At 37.4% G+C, this 20,443-nt stretch overlaps 2 protein-coding genes across 2 annotated transcripts in view; one reads left to right on the plus strand and one right to left on the minus strand.

Annotated features, from left to right (window-relative positions):
• The window catches only part of dnajc17 (DnaJ heat shock protein family (Hsp40) member C17), a 46,294-nt gene extending 40,311 nt beyond the window's left edge, over positions 1 to 5,983 (plus strand). The window contains exon 11 of the mRNA XM_015398340.1: positions 5,490 to 5,983. Coding sequence (XP_015253826.1) covers positions 5,490 to 5,615 — 126 coding nt within the window. The 3' untranslated portion in view covers positions 5,616 to 5,983. The remainder of the gene's footprint in view (positions 1 to 5,489) is intronic.
• A 3,817-nt stretch (positions 5,984 to 9,800) lies between these two features.
• Positions 9,801 to 14,139, minus strand: gchfr (GTP cyclohydrolase I feedback regulator). The gene is made up of 3 exons (XM_015398336.1): positions 14,003 to 14,139; positions 11,851 to 11,945; positions 9,801 to 11,305 (listed from the first exon to the last, which is right to left on the minus strand). Exons 1-3 carry the CDS (start codon positions 14,036 to 14,038, stop codon positions 11,161 to 11,163), a joined length of 276 nt encoding a protein of 91 aa, XP_015253822.1. The 5' UTR covers positions 14,039 to 14,139; the 3' UTR covers positions 9,801 to 11,160.
• Between the last annotated feature and the right edge of the window lie 6,304 nt (positions 14,140 to 20,443).

Genomic DNA, 20,443 nt, shown 5'->3' on the forward strand with positions numbered 1-20,443 from the left:
GGTAATATTTTCCAGAAAAAAAAAAAGATGTTTTGATGTTTTCTGGTCAAAGATAAGACTTTTGTTCCTTACCATGTGACTGTCGACTAAATGAAGGTCCTCCTTTCATATAGAGTGACTGTATATAAACACTTACTTGAATGTCTTAGAAAACTGCTAAAACTCTTCTAGCAGTAGTTATATTTGCTAATCATCTAATTAAGAACATTTGATCAAAACTGGTTTAATGCTTTTGTGCTTCACTCAGTTTTTGTTGAGATCTTTTTTACAGAAATTATGATCTTGTGGCTTTTTACTTTTAAGCTCAGTCATCAGGATACTGATAAACCGGCAGGCTCAGACAATACTTGTGCAACCAATATATGAAAAAAAAATTTATTTTATGAAGATCAGCCTGAATCTATTTTCTTTACTTAACGATTTAATCATAAATGACTTTTCCCACCGGCTGCAATAATATGCTTTCTTAGTCATGAGTTGAAAACAGAAATTAGAATCTTGTTTTTTGCTAATTCAATGCAATCTTTTTAAAACACTTCATCAGTTTTGGTCTAAATAAAAAAGGAAAAACATAATAGCACATTTTTTTTTTTTACAACCTTTCTCTTAGTTAACTGGAATAAAAATAGGATGTTATAATATACTGTGGTCAGTTCATGCTTAGGTTGTGGTGAATTCATACAGACATTAGGTGGTGACAAATAATGCATTGGCTTCAACTGAAATGCTTGAAGGTTAACACAAAGCAGACATGTTTAATCCAAAGGCACATTTTGAGTTTTGGTTTGATACTTTATAATTTTAGCTTAAGCACTGGTCTTCTACCAGGCACACAAACTCATTTGTTTTAACAAAGAAACTTTTGCAATCAGAGAGCTTTTCCAGGAACCTAAGGCAGTGAAAGACATAAGTTTGCTTATTATTACCTTTTTGGAAGACAAGCCAGGCAGTGGACCTCCATTTCATATTTTCATAATTTTTTTTAAAGCCTTTCCATCAAAAAGAAAAATGCCAGGAGTTGAGATCTTTGTAGCCATTTTTCATGTCTCGGTTTTTTTCCTTCTACAGATTCCAAAGAAAATCTCTGATTTTTTAAAAGCAGACGTCTGTTCTCATTGAAACAAAAATCAAATGCTACACAGGCGCATTTGCTCATATGTAAAAAAAACCAACAACACTTAAACTAGCATTTTGGTTTTATCCTAATATCCATAAACAAGCGCTACAGTTCATGTTGTTTTACGCTGAAGCTGAGAAGTGTTAATCCAAGGTTAACAGAAATACCTTGACCAAACATTTTAATAGGTAGATTTTCACTTCACTTATGCCCCAAAATCCATAAACTGAACAGAGTATGGCAAATCCACCAAAACATGCCTGTACACCTACAATGGAGAAGTTTAATCACTAAAGCATCAGAGTGGTCCATGGTGACTAAAGGAGCTGTAGACATCCACTGCTCCACATGGAAACTACTTTTTTGTATCTGGTCAGATTTCAAAAGAACATGGATGAATCTAAATTCGGGCTGCAGTTAACGATTATTTTGCAGAATGATTAATCAATCATTTTTGGATCAACCGATTAATAATTTGATAGAAAAAGATAAATCCTTAAAGCAGACTTTTTACAAAACTAAACCAGGTAAAACTAACTTTTCCACTTCAGTTCTAGATAGAGCATCGTGACAGACAATTTTTTCCCCCCATCTTAAATGCTAAATGTTTATATCTTTTTTTTTTTTTTACAATTTTGATATAATTACTGCTCTAAATGAGTTGCTCTTTCAGCTACAGGCATGTTTTACAATCTCTATACTCCAGATAACGATTATTGGTTACTAAATTAGTTGAGGACTATTTTGATAACTGATGGATCAGAATTAATCCGATTAGTCGAAACCTAAATCTAAAAAAAAAGAAGAAAAAAAAACAACCAAGTAAATTTTGATGAAACAGAAAACAGAGAAAAAAAGGAAACATTATCTCTGCACAGATATACAAAGATCCTAGATATATTCCGAAAGACACAATTTGTGTTGGTCAGATAAAACTCCATTGACTACAATATAAATACAACTAAACTAAGATACCATTATATTTCTGAAAATTAGGGAACAATTGACTGGAGTCTGAGCCACTGCAGCTCCCTTTCTCGTATGGCCTGTGTAGTTAAAAAATATGTTGGACCATCACAGTTAAGCAAGACCCATAAAGAGTTAAATACACAAGGCAAAATGCCTAATTGTATCAACCTTTAGTGTTGTATGTCTGCTGACTGTTGTAATGAATGATGATTAATTCACTAGTGTTACAGACGCTTACGTTGCGTCTGTGCAGGAATGTCACTTTTTTTGTTTTGCCCCATCATTTGATACAGGAACACACATTAACAATCTCGAAATATAAGTATGTAAGACTTTGGCTTCCATGAATCACGTACCCAAGAGGTTGTGACACAAAGAAACACGCTATGCCACTGCTCACACACTTCAGATAAATAGTCCCTTGATTAACCTGACCACAGTGCATTACCATCTGAAATGTTAGCCTACAACACAGAGAAGGCTTGTTAGGGGAAAAAAACCCTTTCTTGCCTTAGAAGTCTGTCCAGTTGCTTTTTGGCAAAGCCAATGTCTACATAAAGCTCTCAGATAACAGGCGGTATCAATGAGTAATCCATTATTTGGTCATCTTTCAGGCTGCAGTGCTGACAGCATGGAATGACAAGTATTTTAACAGGAAACGCTCATCATACTCATGCTGCAACTTGTCGTTTTTATCACGTAGACCCGCTCACACAGTCATCTGTGCTTCACACACACTAAAAGGAGTGCTGTAATGCGAAGTGGATCCGACAAGTCGTGCTGGGGAACACGGTGGCCACCTGCTCTGTGAGAGACTTTCATCTGTGTGTGTTAAATTGCCTGACTCACAGAGCCGGTGCTGTTCAGGATGTCGTAACTGACCTGGGGTCAGACAGGGGTTGGGCTGTTAGGGGAGATAAGCCATTTGCTGAGACATACTGTAAAGCTAAGCTTCAGATTGTTTACTTGTACCATAACATCTTAATATAACATGAAGGAAACTTCAGTCATTTCTACAAAGTGAACCTTGTACAGTTTCAGACTGCTCCCTGAAAGCTGGAAGAAAGAAAGCTAGAACCGTCTCCAAGAAACAACCAAACCCAGACTCATCCATCAGTTTGACTAATGGAGGCAATCTGATGCAAGCAATTTGTCACTAAGTAATGGAATGTGATAATTTAAAACAAGAAAAAAATCTCCATTACCTTATTTAAAGTGCACAATATCTAAATCTCCTATTAAGGATGGGAATGCTAATTTCATCATCAGATTGTATTTGTTTGATCAAATTAGGGGCAAATACACATATTTTAAGAAATTTGTACTTATTTTTAGATCTTCCTGTGATAGCATATCCCCCGTTTTCTGTTTAGGATTTAGGTCAGGCCAGTTTGCTGGTCAATAAAGCACTCTGAAACCATGATTATTAAATCAGGTATAATGCCTATGGCAATGTGGGAAGTTGCCAAGTCCGTCCATCCATCTTCCGTCATGCTTATCCCTGCTGGGGTTGCAAGGGCTGCTGGTCCTCATCTCCAGCTGTCAATGGGCGAAAGGCAGGATACATCCTGGACAGGTCTGGTGCCAAGTCTTGTTGGGAAATTAATTCTCCATTTCTATTCAGCATTGGTTAAAGAATTCCTGCTAATTTCATTGTTATCATACCACATGTTCTCGGTTATTGTCTTATTGATAACTGTCATCAAAGTCTCTCCTCCATGCCTTAAGACTTTAATTTCTAAATGAAACCTAACACATACTGTTATAACAGCTGAACAGCAGTTTAAACTTTTTTTTTTTTCCTTAGCCCTTTTTATGACACATCTGCTTATCTAATATAATGCTATAGTTACATCCCATCTCCTGTTGTATGTGTGGTGGTTTAGAAGCACTGCCTCCAGCCATCACACATCCTTACATATTTTTCTGCCTCAAATTTTCCTTCCAGAAAATCTTTCATTAATATTCCCTTTTTAGAAATGACCTTTTGATTCTTTGAAGAAGTTTCTGCTGATTAACTGTCAATAGCCCAGTCTTTTTCGTGTAGACCTTAGCATGACACATGTCTGACTTAAAAATCCTTCTTTTGGGTGGTGCTTTTCGGTTTCCAACTCTCGCTGGGTTCCAGTATTACAGCACTAGACACACACACAGGCACAAATGGATATAAGTGTTTAGTTATTGGGTGATGCACTGGCTGAACATCTAAATTGTAAATTAACTCCCCAGGCAAGATAACTCACATTTCCCATATAGCACCTGTTAGTGATCAGAATTCCTTTAACACCACTGGAAAGCATGTTGGTAAAACCTAAAAGAGCTGCAGTTCTTTTGGATGCAGTTTAGTAGTATTTCCAGTAGAGGGCATGCTAGATGAAGGATGCGTTTGGTTGAGAAATTGGCTCTTTGCACTTGTTTATGTTTTATTTAGCTTGAAGATGCAGAAGTTGTTTATTTACCTAATGGTGTTCGCGTGATAATTCATAGTTGCGTGCCAGACGAGGGCTTGAGTTCACATTATTGGAATGATAATAGCAGCTTTCCTCAATCCAGGGGTGGAGTGGAGGGCAGCTTCCCTTCATGGACCCTCCGCTCTCTTCTTCCTCCTCACTTTTACCCTCCGTCTCTCTCTGCACATGGATAGTGGAGTCCCCTTGATGCTTTCCAGATGTCTCAGCTCAGCGATCGGATTGACAAAACCCTACCTCTTCTCTTCAAATTGTTCTCAATCATGTCTTCTAACGCACGCACGCACACCCCCCCCCACTCCCACAGTCCTGTGTCTCGGTAAGGAGACATTTTCTTGGCACAGAGAACATATTTGTATATATAATCCTTCATGGATGGCTCGCGCTGAAGAGAATTAATCCCTCTTTTCTTTTAAAATGTGATATTTTTCTGTCAAATCAGGATCAAATGAATGTCTTATGCAGGGCTCACTTTATATGTTAAAGTAGCACTTCTTTTTAAAGATTAAAAAACTCTTGTATTATGATTAAAAGTTTTATTATTTTTTGTTTCATATTGTTTCATTAACTTTTTATGGGTGCAATATTTGATTCATCATTTAGGACAGTACTAGGCTGTTTTCAGCCTTAAGGCTCAGACTGGAGCACTGCAGGCTGCCGAAATGTTTCATCACAGCGTCTGTCTGAGCAACTAGCTCGTATTGGATCTCCCTGTCATGCTGCTTGTAGCTGAGATAATACATCTTTCCTCTGTACCCATTTATAAAATCTGACAGAGATCAAACACTAACAATGCTTCTTTCAGTTTGTCATATATTTAAAACAGACATTTGGCTTTTTGAGATCCAAACCAAGAAAACAAAAATGTGTTTAACTCGATCTATTATGCTACACTAGACCAAGCTTGCCTAATGATTCATCTCTGTTTTTCATAGGGTTCCCTTTCAAATGAGCGTGACTATGAGACGATAGTGATGATGAGGATGAGGCAGGCCGCCGAGCGTCAGAAGCTCATAGAGCAGATGCAGAGAGAGGACGACGATGAGGCTGCAAAGTCGTAGCCGGAAGATCAAGACTGGCTTCAGTTTCATAAAACTTTTTGTGTTTTTATTATTGTTTTGCTGTAGGATATGATGTGAAAAAGAAACTCTTTTAATAAAAATGACAAACCTGTGCTATAATTTGTTTTCTCCTCTCTTCGTTGATGACATATGATGACCAAGTGCAATGCAAAAAGGTAGACCTGCTACATTTATTGATAATCTTCATATCAATTTGAACTGTGTCGCACAGGCCTGTAATATTTGACCTTAGATTTGACAACTTTGATGCAGCTTTTTTTGTTTTTTGTGATTACACTATCACAAGTAAAGAGCAATTAAATGAACTCTGCATTCAATGCATCACCTTGGGGAGCAGTGGGCTGCCATTGTTTGGTGCCTAGGGAGCATTGTGGGGTTAAGGGTCTTGCTCAGGGACCCAGAGTGGCAGTCGGGCTTGAAGTCAGAACCTCTGGATTCCAAGCGTAATGCCCTAACCAATAGGCCCTGACTCCCCTTTAAACTGCCTATTCTATTATTTTCAATATGTTGTATTCCTACTTTTTTGACTAATCTTTGACTTCAGAATTTTCCAAATTCATTCAAAAGTACTTTATTAATTACAAAGGGCAATTCAATATTTTAGTAACTAACTTTTTTCTTTCTTTCACCAAGATGTTGTAGGTGTTGATAGCTGTAGACAGGAAGGATCTTCTGTAGCGCTCTCTCTCGCATCGGATCTTGAGAAGCCTCATTCTGCAGACTCTGGTCCAGCTGCAGACTGTCTAACAATGCTCACTGTCTTCCATAATAATTTAATTATTTTGGGGGGGGGGCAGTTTTTCCAAGTCTGATGACCATGTACCGGTAATATGATTCATATTTTTTCCCAACTTATTTGTTTAAAGCACTATAGGATATGTATACATAAAGTGCACTATATGTAATATTCATTATTATGATAATAATTACTGTAAATATTACTTCCATGCCTTAAAGCTTTATTTTTACTCGCAAACTCTGTGAAGAATCAGAGCGGAGATGGAGACCCAGGCCTTCTGTTTTAGTCTATGACCTCCAAAATTCTCATATGTTCTTAAACCTTGTAGACAGACTTTTCCAGAAGAGCCAAAGCTGTTGTAGCTTTAAAGGGTTTACCAACATCATATCAAAGCTGAAAGGGGGTGTCCCTTAAGTTCATATATATTTTTGCATTCACCAAACTGTTTGCCAGTAAGATAATATACTCTTTGCATAGAACTGTTGTTTCAGGATTATTTTAGTCATTTTTGTTATGAGACTTTCCTTCATGTTCACCTTTTGCTCGCTGCTCTGTCCAATAAACTCCTTGTTTTTCATGTGATCGCAGGACATAAAGCCAACATTTTGCATTCGCATTTAGGTAATGCACTTCTGGGTTTGTGCGAATTCACTGCAGCTCTTCTTTTGCTGGGTCAAGACGCGCCACAGAGTGCTAAATTGAAGCACACACCTTGTTTCACCACATCATATTGACCCTGACAAATTTTGAGTCATTCTTAGAAATGTCACAAGAATCAGATGAAACGTTTGAGATCCTGTAGAGTTCTTGCTTATTTATGCTCTACAAAGTTGCACGCTATCGGGCCTTGTTGTGGTCAGTATGAGTTTTGTAATAGAATCCTCTTGCTTGGGAACATACATCTCTTCTGAACAGTCTGTTTTCCCCGTCTCTCTGGCATAATAGTGTGTCTACTGTGCTTTTCCCCTGTCATTGTGTTAGTTAGAAGCCACATGGAAGATTTGCAACAACCAATCCAGTCGTGCATCCCCCTGCCACTCCTGCACTGCCTCTCCACAGCTCTGTTACACAACGTCCAGCTGTGAGTGGTCTGGTAGGAGACATCTGCTGCTCTCCTCCCGCAAAATCCCCTCATAACATGGTTTTGTTTATGTGTATCCTTCTCCCATACCCCAGCAATGTGATAGAAAAAAAACACAATCAGAAACACACAACCTCTGTCTGAATGACAACAGAGGAAATAGAGTCACAGGAAACAAGATTCACCGCTTAAACTGCCCAAAGCCTGCAGCGGTTTGTGCTTCTGCATGCGAACCAGCAGGGAAGGATGACCTTGTTGCAGCATCATTCTGAGGAAAGATTTATTGTCTTTTATAGCATCATAGTGGTCATGTCTGTGGATGCCAGAGTGCTGTTTCATCTACAGCCTAGAGGTGGAAGCTATGTCATGCATTAGACAGCAGGTCTGGATAGAGTTTGGCTGGCAGCATATGCAGGCTGCGGGTTAGCGATCAGGGCGGGCCTCAGACACATGCTGACCTACCTGGGGCTCAAATGTAACCACCCAGTGTTATTTGGCAAACAGAAGACCACCCCCCACCCCTTAATGCCCATGCAAGTTTATCATCCTAAATTGTAGAGCTACTTTCAGCATGCCGTGCCATGCATGTTTATCAAGTTCTGTATTTGATGGTTTGGTTAACCCGTCACCTCCCTGCAAAAGAACTAAAATCCTCTGAAATGTGATAATTTAAACACATTCGCGCATAACCGGCATAAAAAAGCAAATTACATTCATGGTTTTTAAATTATAATTAATAGATTACATGTAGACTTTCCATTAAGAGCAATTTTCGTAAATTGCCACAAGTGAATTTCTTGGAATTTCATTCTGCCATTCTTATGTATGCTTTAATCTGGATGTATGTTTATGGTTGTTGTCCTGCTAAAAGGTCAACCTCTGCCACCATCCCTATCCTGGCTGAAGAAAAGTTCCCCCACAGCATGATGCGGCCACCAGGTAATGGCTGATAGCAGTTATGTGCAGAGTTTGTTTTCTTCCACAAATAGCATTTTGCATGCAGAAATCTCAGTGCCTTCTCCTCAGAGCCATGTCCTCTACACAGCTTGTGCTGAAATGTTGATTTCTTCTTGCTTTCATTCAATAAAAGGTAGTTTTTTTTTACAGATGAAACCACCTGAGCTATGAAACTTCATAGTTCCTCCAAAGTTACCATGGGCCTATTGGCTGCTTCTTTCATTGATGCTATTCTTTGGTCGGTCTGTCAGTTTAGGAGAACGGCCATGTTTATAGGTTTGCAGGTGTGTTATACATTCTGTATTTTCAGGGGATGAACAGCACTACTGAACTGTGAGATAGATGCTTGGGTTATTATTTTTTAATAATGTAATTTGATTTCTCCGCTACTGTATCACTGACCATGCTGCTGTAATCTTTGGTTTTCATGATTTTCTGTTGACTAATATCCAATTAATTACCTCCGCTGAGGGGGTTATGTTTTCATCGGCGTTGGTTAGTTTTCAAAATAACTTAAAAAGCTATGGATGGATTTTTCTGAAATAACCCTAACCCACTAAAGTATAGTTTTGATTTTGTTTGGAAATCAGAGTCCTTTAGTCTGAAGGAGAAGTGGAGAGGCACATAAAGTAATGTGGATTAAGTCCAGGGTGAAGGATCCAGTCAGATTTGGGGGGCCATGTCATCTCCTGGTGTTTTCTGATGTCTACAGTCAATACAGCCTATTATAAGGAAATTATTAACCACCTGATGCGTCTTCCTCTGTCAAGCTGTATTGAAGTAATAATTTCATTTTAACAACAGGGCTTGATATCATGCTGCTTTGGTGACAACTGCCAGTACCCCATTGAAGTCTGTTAAATATTGTCGAGAAGAATATGAGAGACACCAGACCCAACCTCTCAGATGATCTGAAGGCTCCCATAAAGAAACCTGAGCTTCCATTACATCTCAGCAGAACCACAGGGTGACCACCTCCATGCTGCTTCCATGCAATCAGTTAAGCTAAGCAAGGCCCAACCAAGTATGGATTGCATGGGACATATTCTAATCTGCTCAGAAACTTCATTTGAGGTTTTCGTCATCTATAAGCCATAATTATCAAAACAGCAACTAATACAACCTGAAATGATTTGACTCTATGTATAATTATGAATGTACTACGAGCTTCACTTCTTAAATGTTTGACAAAAATACTAAAACATTTTTTAAGATATTGATTTGTTTTAAACGTTCCAGTAAACAGTCAGTCAGATTATCAGTGTAAAGGAAGGGTAATACAAAATGTGAAATGGTGATCTTGCAGGAATTTATATTTATAGTTAAATCTCTTTGTTAAAACAATCACAAAGTCAAAATTATGTTATTTACATTGTTTATTAATAAACACAATGCAAACTTAGTTCACAAAGACTTTGGCACTAATACAAGAAACTGTGGCTGTCTGAACATTCGCCCTAATCCCTATATAGGGCTCTACATAGTGGTTAAGCTCTTTTAAATGAGTGTCTGAATATCAAAAGGATGACAAAGTAGTGAAATTGAAATTTCCTACAATGCACCTTCAAAAGTAGTGATCATCCATTGACACTAAATGAGCAGATTTATCCCAGATTGCTTTGTGAAAGCTCTCCTTGCAAAGCATCATGGGATTTGTTGTAGTGGCAACCACTGATCTCTATTTATTCACTGGATTGCTGATGGGCCAACAAAACTGAAGTCACCTGCCACCATCTTGGTACTCCCTACTCTCACTGAGTCACGCCCTAAAAATGCCTGTAATATAATGTAATTACCAGAACAATGTAATTAATAAATGTATATTACATGTACAAAATCAATTTAGCACTTATGGCACATCATCAGATAGTGTGTAATTTGCTTAATATCTGACTACAGTACTACTATTCTCCATTAAACACTAAATTTCTTGTGAGGGGTTTGTATAATCCATTATAATAAATGATTTATAGACTTAATTAATTTCATACTGACTATACAATGTGATCTGCCTATTTTTTTTTTACCATAAGTTACAGTAATCTACTGCTGCTATGAAACAGCAAGTGTGTGTCAAAGTGATTAATTTACCTTTATTTTAAAAGTCTTAAGCCCCCCTGAAGACAAGAACACCATCATTGTTCGATGCTGTAGCGAACGTTCTGTTTACATTCCAACCAGCCTTACCTGGGAGTACCAATATGGCAGCTGGTGACTACACAGCACCATGTACTACCAACGGCCTATCAGCAATCCAGTTAATAAATAGAGATCAGTGGTGACAGCAAATAACAAAGAGAGCACTGGCATTGTGCAGGGAGGTGGAGTTACGTGACCAACGGGAAGTGAAAAGTAGTGATCATCTGTCTGAACGGTCAGTTAACTCAGTTCACTATAAAGTCCACTATATGCTCCCCATTCTATATAGTGATTGAAGGATTTATGTGTTAGGGTGGATGTTCAGACACAGCCTGTGTTTTTTCTCATTTACAAGAGAGGTCCTTTGACTTCCTATATACCAATAGCTTTCAACACACCTGCAGTAAATTACTACCAAATTAACTGAAATGTACTTCCATAATACATCAATATTTTAACCTGTTCAATCAGAAATATTGTGCAAAGGATAATCTCAGCTCTAAAGTTTTTTCTCTGCTCTCTGATTGTGAATTTATCAAAACTTCAAGAAGGTAAGCACACAAAAAAAATACATTTCTTTCCTGCAAATTCCATCAGGCATTTTAAGGCTACATTGTGATTAATCCATCTGTCTCCTTGTGAAGACACCACACCAGCGTTTGTCCCACTCCCGTCATCGACAGCATGCGGAAGCCGATCTTCTCCAGCTTGTCGAGCACCAGGCGGGGTGGGTCATCCACATGGTACTCAGAACTAAAATAAGCATAAACAAAGTAATTCTGCCTTGCACAGATGTAGGATTTCTCTCTTTTAGTAAACTCTGCTTGGTGCTCTGGTGCTTATTCACTTCCTTCCACACCTTGGTTCATTTCCCAGAAGGATTTAAATCAGATTGCCAATGACAACACTTCCCTGATCTGTATTCCATCACCTTGAATGGTTTACTTTAAATCTGTGAAGCAGAAGCTTTCCTCAACCACAACTTCTTTGTTCCAGCCAACTGATTTGATCTCAGCTCTGCTGTCAATATGTGGACTGTAACAGCCAAAAAGGAAAGAAAACCCACTTTTAACTGTCAGAATGAAGAAATATGGCATTCTGAGACCAGTTTTCACCAAACCAGCTTAGCTATGCACATCTGTTGAGGTCAATATTTTAACAGTGCCTTTAGAGATCACCCTTCTTGGTTTGCCAGATGATTGCAGGGATATATGTAGTTTCAGAGGGTAATTTTAACCTTGAATTGAATCTACAGCGTCTCACAAAGCACCATAAGTGTTCTCATTCGGAGCACTTACAAATTGTTTCCCAGCATGGTTGTTTTTCTTGCACCCAGGTAACTCATTACAGCTGGATCAGAGAACTCGTCCCCTACATTTGTTGGGCCAGACTCCTGAAAGACAATAATCAAAGACATCATATACTGTATCATCTAAAGAACTGGCTGTGGCTGTTATTTGTGCAGCCATATCTCCATATTCACACGCAACCCTGCAGGTACTGAATAATAATCCCTAATAATATCTGGGCAGGCTAAAAATAGATGATCCACTGCTTAGAGGCTATAGCATTAGTTTGCTGGAGATGAGCAGAACAGGACTTAAGATGTTACAGAAGATACTGATAATATATGTTGAAAATGTTAGAGGGTTCAAGTGTAACAAGTTATAAATGTTCAACAGAAAATAAAATAAATCATAGCTTTTACTGATGCTAGTAATAAAATTAGAACTAAATGTATATGAGTATGATATAAATATGAGTATGCTTATAAATGTTGAATTTTACAGCTATTAGAAGCGAAGTACGTTAATTGTCCATAACAGCTTATTTTAAATAGTGAATATCTTGACAGTTTGCCGACATATCGCACACTTAAAAAATAAATGATTTATGAAAATGTGAATATTATTTTAAAACATTTCTAACCCATAAATATTATGCCATGTCTACACAATCATTAGGACTAGTCCAAACTTGTCCAGCAGAGGGGCAAGGGTTGTATTTTTATTACAAATGTGTGCAAAATTATGAGGATATTTTGCTAATTTTCCATTTAATAAGAAAACAGTAAAAATTGCTTGAGAATATGTGTGTTCACATAAGATGGAAACACATGCAGTATAGATCATGTGACTCGTGTGATGAAAAAAAAAGTTTCCATTTCAGTTTTGCAAAATATGACCATTTCGATACGACTGAAAAACCATCCTGTCGTTAATTATAATTTGCTCAATTTGATAATTAATGGAAACGCACCTACTGACATCCTCTACAATGTGGGTTATGCTAAAGAAGCTGCCCGTTTACCAAACCCTTTATCAAAACAAGCTAATTAGAAAGAATTAAGTGTGGCAGAAAAAAGTCTCAAACATGATTATTGAATTCAATTTTGACAGAATGTTAAGGTGAAGCCAGCAGGTATTGAAAACAGCGGGAGTCGCCCCTTGAAGAGCCTTGGTACCTGCTCACACTGCCACAGGTGCCAAAAGGTACCAACACATGGTTGATACCTGTGATATTCTGCTATCAATGAGCTGAGTGGTCTAACCTACACCCCGTAGAGCAGGGCTGTCCTTCAGAGCTTCTTTCCTGCTTTTCTTTTACACACACATCTTTTCAAACAACATCTGCATCAAAAGATGCAAATGTTGTATGATTTAAGTGTGATGGCGATGGGATGTGTTCAGGACTTGCAGTATAGTTGTTTTCAAGTACTGGACTTGGATTCACATGATAGAAAAGCTCTGAAATAAAAGCCATCCAAGCTGAAGACCACAAATATTTTTTTATTATTGTTTTGATTTGTTTGTTTTTTGTGTTGTTATATTATGTTGCTCTTAAATATATTAAAGAAAGATTAGATTTCAGTTTATTAGCTGTACCGCTATACCAAAAAATATATCAGTGTGTATTCAATCAATGCATAAAATAAATTAACCTTTAAAGGTGAAGTAATAATTTATTCATTTGCACTTTTTATTTGAATGAGTTAGTAGTAAATCATATAGAATACACATTTCAGTGTGTTGGAGTGAATTTATGCCACAACTATAAAATTGTTAAATTATTTTGTAGTTTCTCTGCTGCTGTGTGATGTGGAAAAAAATTTAAATGTTTTCCTTACCTCAGAAAACAGACTCTTACATTTGATTGGTTTATCAACACAGTTTAACCAATTATAATAAAAGGAACACGGATTATTGCAGCAATAAACCAGTAATATATGTTTAAAAAATAAAATTAATATTCAGTAAGTTCAGTTTGAGATCTGTAACAATGGATGCTTGTCAATTTCCCTTTACATGTAGAAATAAAAGGTTTTCAGATAAGCATTATTATCTAAAATATTAAAGCTAAAGAAATCCTGCAATCTCCACTGCAAAAGCAATGCACGTATTGCTTATGGGGTATATATATATATGTATATATATAAATATATATACACACCAGTCGGATCTGCGTGCTGATGAGCATGTAAGGCATCCCTGCCTCTTGGATTGTCTCCTTTCCTCCCCTGGGAAAGAATCAAGGTGTCCTAAAAGAAGCGCGTCTCTCTGCAGCTCTGTGCGGAATGCGGAAACGCCCACCATGACGGACCAATCAGAGTCCAGCTTTGCAGTCACGCAGTGTTGCTCAACACCCACCGTGAGTTTATTGACATGGGAAGTGCTGGTCCATATTTACACACCCGATCAAATGTTTTCTTTAGACCAGTTTTCATCCAGTTTAATTAAAGTTGTGTATTTTTATTTTATTTTTTTTTTTACATTTTCTCTGCAAACGTTTTCTGTGCAAATATAGACTGAGAAGATTTATTTTTCACAAAGCACACGATTTATGTAATATTATGCCTTTTTTTTTTTTTGAACACTTCATATTGAAGGTACAATGTATTTTCCCTTGGTTTGTTTGCATCACTTGACCCCCAAAGATGAATGATGCATACCATAACTCAGAGGAAAATGTGTCTGAAAGTACAATCTTCTTCTATGTAAGAAATGTCTGAGTGCTAAAAGAGTCTGATTGATTTTTAACTATGCCTTGTAGTGCTCTGAGGGAAATAATCATTTAGAGCTACTATTCTGACCTCTCTTGTTAAAATCTATACAACTAGATTTCCTCTAATTATTAGCAGATGCATGATGGACTAATATTTTGATCATAATTTGGTCGTGTTGATTTTTAGTCCAACAGATAATTTTTTTGTCTCTGCTACCATGCACAGGCATCACCGATGCAAAAGTTTGAACTGGCAGCAGATTCCTGTAGAGACCGTGAGACCCTTGGTGTGGGGAAACAAATGCTGGTGCCCCCCTTGTGGCTCCTTGGAGCTTTTTACAAAAATTTATGAAAATCGATTTTTTGTTTTGTTTGTTTTAATATGGTGTGCATGAGGTCAAACAATAATCAATTATGTTTTCAAATGCTGTAAACATTTGTATAATAAATAAATTGAATCAATAATTTGTGTCATAGCCATAGAGATCAGTGGTCATAACTTGCAACAGCGCGGCGCGATGCCAGGCAAACAAAGTTGTGGGTGTGTGTCGGACCATGGATCCCAAAGTGAACAAAAGGAAGATAGCTAATGAGAAAAGAGGATTCAAAGAATGGAGCGAATCATTTGATTTCATTATCAATGCGGAAGGATTGCCTGCATTTTTGCTTTGTAATGAGAGGTTGTCAAAAAATAAAAATAAAAATTTGGAAAGGCATTTCCAGGGAAGGTTGAATATGCAACACACCACCAAGCTGGGAGTGAGAGAAAAAGTGTGATTAAAGAACTTCTGGATAAATTAGAGGAATGCAAAGATAGATTTAAGGAGTGGATTGCATCTCCAAACTCCACTACTGCTGCTAGTTTTGTTGCAAGGATGGAAAACCATCCACAGATCAAACAGTCAGCTTATGGCTTAAAATTTTACCTTCCCCAGAGATTGTTTCACTACTCTGCTTCTTATCCATCTCTGATGCACCACATAACAACAGGACTCTCTTACTGGAAGTCAGAGGTGAATAGAGTAAAAAGTAATAGTGAGAGTACCATCCATGGGTCTTTTGATGCGTCCTATGGGAGCTGCTCCATCTTTTATCAGTCTCTGTTAAACAGAGCCTCGCCTCCTCAAAGAAAAACAGAGCAACATAAATTATCCCTCCAAAATACAAATCAGAGACCCACACCCCCTATTGAAAATACTCTCAGTATGAAGTGTCTGTCTGCTTCCCGTACTCCTGCAGCGGCTTCCTGCACTTGTTCATCTGCAGCTGATGAATAAAGTCAGAGGTCAACTTCTCTGTGACTTGTGGGGAAACGTCCCTAGTTGGTTCACACGAAACACCTGACCTTTTCACATTTTTGCACTCGACCTCTCAGCTGGTGTGTGGTTCTAGAAGCACTTTCATAAAGTCTGAAGAGTTCAGAAGAAGAAACACAAAAATAAGATTCCAGACTTGGACTTTCAAGTTTAACGCAATCTCTTTTCTTTTTCTTGTCGATTTGCATCAGCTGTGGAACAGATTGTTGCATGTTTAATAGCCATTTAGATGTGCAAGATCTTTATTTTGTATGACAAACAATGACTTTAATGAGCCATGGGCTTGTATCTGCAAAGCAAGTCCAGATCGTCAGCCATTGCACCCAGCTGTTTTATTGGGTTGGTTGATATGTCATCTTATTTTACTGTGGTCACATGTTTTAATCTTGTAAATCAGCTGCATTTAATGATCATTCAACTGAGGCTACTTAACCTCTTAGTTCCTAGGGAAACAACAGTGGTTAATCATGAATTTGTGGTGTGGAGATTTTTTTTCTGCTGTCACTACATTCATACTTAGTATGAGGGGTTGCTGCAAAACCAACAACAGCATGCTAGTGACTTTCGCTTTCACTATAAGTACATCTGAGAGAAATAAATCCTTTGGTAGAAAATCTTTAAACGTGACTTCAATGTTTGCTAACTAGAATGAATTTGAAATCCATGTAGCTAACTTGGATGATATTAATCTGGATTTAAAATATTGATTAAAAGACTATCATTTAATTATTTGGGTTCAATTTGCATGTTTTGTAAGCCAAAACAAGGCTTTGTTTTTGGTCCACTCTATAAAACCTCAAACTCAATGCTATTTCTGACATTTTGAAAAAAGCTTCCTGAATGGGAAGCGAAATCTCTGTAAACTGGGAACAGAGTCTAAGTGGATTATTATATTTTTTTTTAACTTTTTTGGAATGACTATGACCTGGATGACTGGGAATCTTCACCAGCATCATTTAATTATCTAAGCTAAGGTTTAAAAGATGACATGTTTCTTGAACTGTAAAGCAAAAGGAAAATCTTACATGGTCTACAATTTTCATTTTAATAAAAAATATGATAAGTCTGGAACAAATTCAGCTCTCTACTGTGATCACAGCAAAGTGGGATTAAGGCATATTCAGTTAATAACTGTATCAGTCAGAATCCATACCTGAATTCAACTCGGAAGCCGCAATCAGGCAAGAAGAAAAAATATGATCAAAAGAGGGATGAGTGTTGATTTTATCTTTAAATATGCAAAGTTGGTAGAGACAGATTTGCAGGTTTAGTTGCAGCAGAAGGTGTTTGTAGAACATATTGATTTGTTGGGTCTAAAAAAAAAAGAAAAGAAAACAGCAAACATCTCAGTTTGTTATTTCATATTTCAATTCTAAAGGGAAAGGAATCCTTTTCCAATTCCCTATATCAAAATAAGACAAAACAATCCAACTCCAGGTTATCCAAGCTATTTAAACAAACAAGATCCATACATTTCTTTTGTACTGAAACTGCACCAACGAAACTGATTTGATTTGAAAAGTTTTACAAGTGAAAGGTAAAAAAAACTGCATGCAGAGCTACCCAAAGTGCCTTTTGAAGTAGAAAAAGGATAAATGTTCTGTCTTCTTAATACTTATTCCCTGTGTGTCAGAGTTCCCAAACACAACATCACGCTACCTCTCATCGGTGTGTATGGGACAGATTTACATGCTGCGAATATGCGTGGGAGAAGAGCTGCACCTGGAGGCTGCTCTGCTGAAGCAATCGCTTTAAATCACAATGTCGGAGCCGAATGGGTATAAATTATACAGCTGGGCAGTTTGTATATTTAGTGATTTACTGTAGGTGTTTGTTGGAAAGGTTTTCAAATATTCAGCTGAGGGATTTAAAGCTGTGGGAGAACGAAAACTAGCAAGAAGCTCTTTGACTGATTTTGTGTTAAGGTTACACAGCATATAGGTTTACATGGGTTCAATGTTGATGAATCACCGTTACACAGTTCGTCTGCTGACTTTTATCCATTTATAATTATGTCTGGCGCTACTCCAAAGAGTTTTGCTTTCCATCTTCTGAAAGTACATGGAACCATGACCTCCTTTTCTGTTGTCCAGATTACATAAAGTCTCTCAGAGATGCCCCCCTCCCTCTGTCCTTCTTTCTTGGTTACCTCGTCTCTCCTCCTGCACTCAATATTGCTGTGCTCACTGACAGACAGACTGGGTTTAGCAATTGCACAACATATCACAGCGGTATATAATGCCACGAAACATTTAAAGAGCTGTCACCAGGATTGCATTTTGTTGAAAAACAACAGGATGTGGTTTCAGTGGCTCTGTGAGTTGGAAAGGAGATTTGTTTGGGGAGACAGTGATTAAGAATAATGTCATCACATATTTGGAATGACATTCACTTACCCACTGCGTCTTTTCTTTCATCACCTCAGCTGGGATCTTAAGTTTGTACACTAAGGACGTTCCCATGGATCATTACAGACCGGGTTGGTACAGCTATAAGTGACAGGAAAGCAACAGGATGCAAAATAAATGGAGAAACAGTGGAGAGTTTTGGTTAAAGCTTTCATGTCATGGCTTAAACTTGCCTCACTGTTCTGCATTTTCTGCTTGTGTTTTGCTGCATTCTGCAGATTTGACTCAGTTATCAGTAAATAATGAAACCATATTTTCAGGAACAGAATGAGGTTCTAAGTGGAGGATAATTGTTCTCTTTGTTCAATGTGAGTCACATCAACCTGGAAATAGATTTGTTCAGCCAGAAAATTCCTTAAACTGTAGTCAGAGATGAAAATCTTAAAGGATTTTTAACAGCTGGGTGGCTATGAACTGTATCATTTGAAAATCAGGTGCATTTATGGACCATTTACTTTTCTCCTGGAATGACTCATTGTGAACACTTTGTAAAATACAGCTCAAATTCCCAGAATGTTTAAACTTAGCCCTGCTTTAAACTTTTTTTTTTAAATCTTTTTTTGCAACCCATTCTGTAGTTAGATTAGTTATGATTTGACTTGTATGAAATACATTTAAGCATTTCTACTGTTGAATCCATTGAGATGACAGGAATTTGAAATAAAAAAAAACTCTCCAATTATACAAACCCAGAATATTTTTTACAATGGTAATGATTTTTTTCTTCTATTTAATTTGAACTTGTAGCTTTACATTCATCATCAGAGGAATATTCTGTGCTTGAACATTTCCTTTACATGAACGTAAAGAATTATGAACCTCAGTGAGAATCAGATTCTAAGGAGTAGTTTAAAAACCTTTTCAAAAAAGCCAAATTACATGTTGCAAATCAACAGTGTGTTTTTTTACAAATGGCTAAACTGCTGGTCTGGCATAATTAAAGTACTTTTAATGTACTATTTTACCAGTTGGGTTGGCCTTTGTCCAATTTGACCAACAGACTGAACCACGGGAATGCAAGTGAAGTCAAGAAAGGACGTATTCATACCCCTAGCATGAATAAGCTGTTTGGTTCAATGAGTGCATCCATTGCAGATGATGCATTTGCAAATGTTCATCTGAGCAAAGAGGAAGACATCTGGTCTTCAGATTGATGGTCAGATCAAACAAAAGATGGAGTTAAGAAAGAACAAAACAAACATAGCTTTGGCACCAGTGGACTTTTAAGTACAACAGTTTAAATCAGTAAAACTAGGGTAGAAATGGTTAGCGAGCAAAAACATCCATGTTTTGTTCAGCCAGAAAATTCCTTAAACTGTAGTCAGAGATGAAAATCTTAAAGGATTTTTAACAACTGGGTGGCTGTGAACTGTATCATTTGAAAATCAGGTGCATTTATGGACCATTTACTTTTCTCCCGGAATGACTCATTGTGAACACTTTGTAAAATACAGCTCAAATTCCCAGAATGTTTAAACTTAGCCCCTGTTTTCTGACCTAGCCAGGCTCCTGACTTGGAGGTAGCTAAAGAAAAGATTGACGGAGACCTTCCCACCTGAAAGTACTGAAGAAGCTCATTGCTAAAGATGAAAAGTCAAAACCACCAGTACAGACACAATTACTTTTAATTATTGATAGAGGAAGGAATCAGTTTGGACATCCAAATTTGGTTTCTAAATAAAAGCGAAGATATACACTATTACTTTCTTTAGTCATCCTCCTTTTTTTCTAACAACAGTTTGTTATTGGAGACACCTGTGTTATTTCTGAGCAACAAAAAACTTTCTTGTTGAATAAAAGTAAGTATGTGAGTAAGTGTGTCCTGGGATATTTTTATTATTTTGACTGTACACCTGCGATGGGAAAGGCAACTGTCTTGCAGTTGCATAAAGATGTAACAAGTTATTTGAAAAAATAAAGGTTTGCCTGACCATCTTGGGCTGAAAGTTTTGTAGTCTGCATCATCAGCGCCACCAAGTGTTAAAATACTTGATAAAACATAACTGTTTCCCAAATCTGATGTTAACGTTCATGTTTCTTTAATGGCCTGTCATAAGCATGAAAGGCAGATTAGAAGGATTAAATTTGTGAGTCAACCACAGCATCCTATATTGTACATCAGGTCCTTTCCTGTTGTATATTAAAAGTGTAATCTATAAGAAATT

Source organism: Cyprinodon variegatus, unplaced genomic scaffold, assembly GCF_000732505.1.
Source record: "Cyprinodon variegatus isolate N-32 unplaced genomic scaffold, C_variegatus-1.0 Scaffold928, whole genome shotgun sequence".
NCBI classification, from domain to species: Eukaryota; Metazoa; Chordata; class Actinopteri; order Cyprinodontiformes; family Cyprinodontidae; genus Cyprinodon; species Cyprinodon variegatus.

Coding starts and splice junctions, on each gene's coding strand:
- gchfr (XM_015398336.1), bottom strand. CDS start 14,038: ATGCCTTACATGCTCATCAGCACGCAGATCCGACTG. Junction 11,946..14,002: donor TCAGCACGCAGATCCGACTG/GTGTGTATATAT, acceptor ATTGTCTTTCAG/GAGTCTGGCCCAACAAATGT. Junction 11,306..11,850: donor ACCATGCTGGGAAACAATTT/GTAAGTGCTCCG, acceptor TGCTTATTTTAG/TTCTGAGTACCATGTGGATG.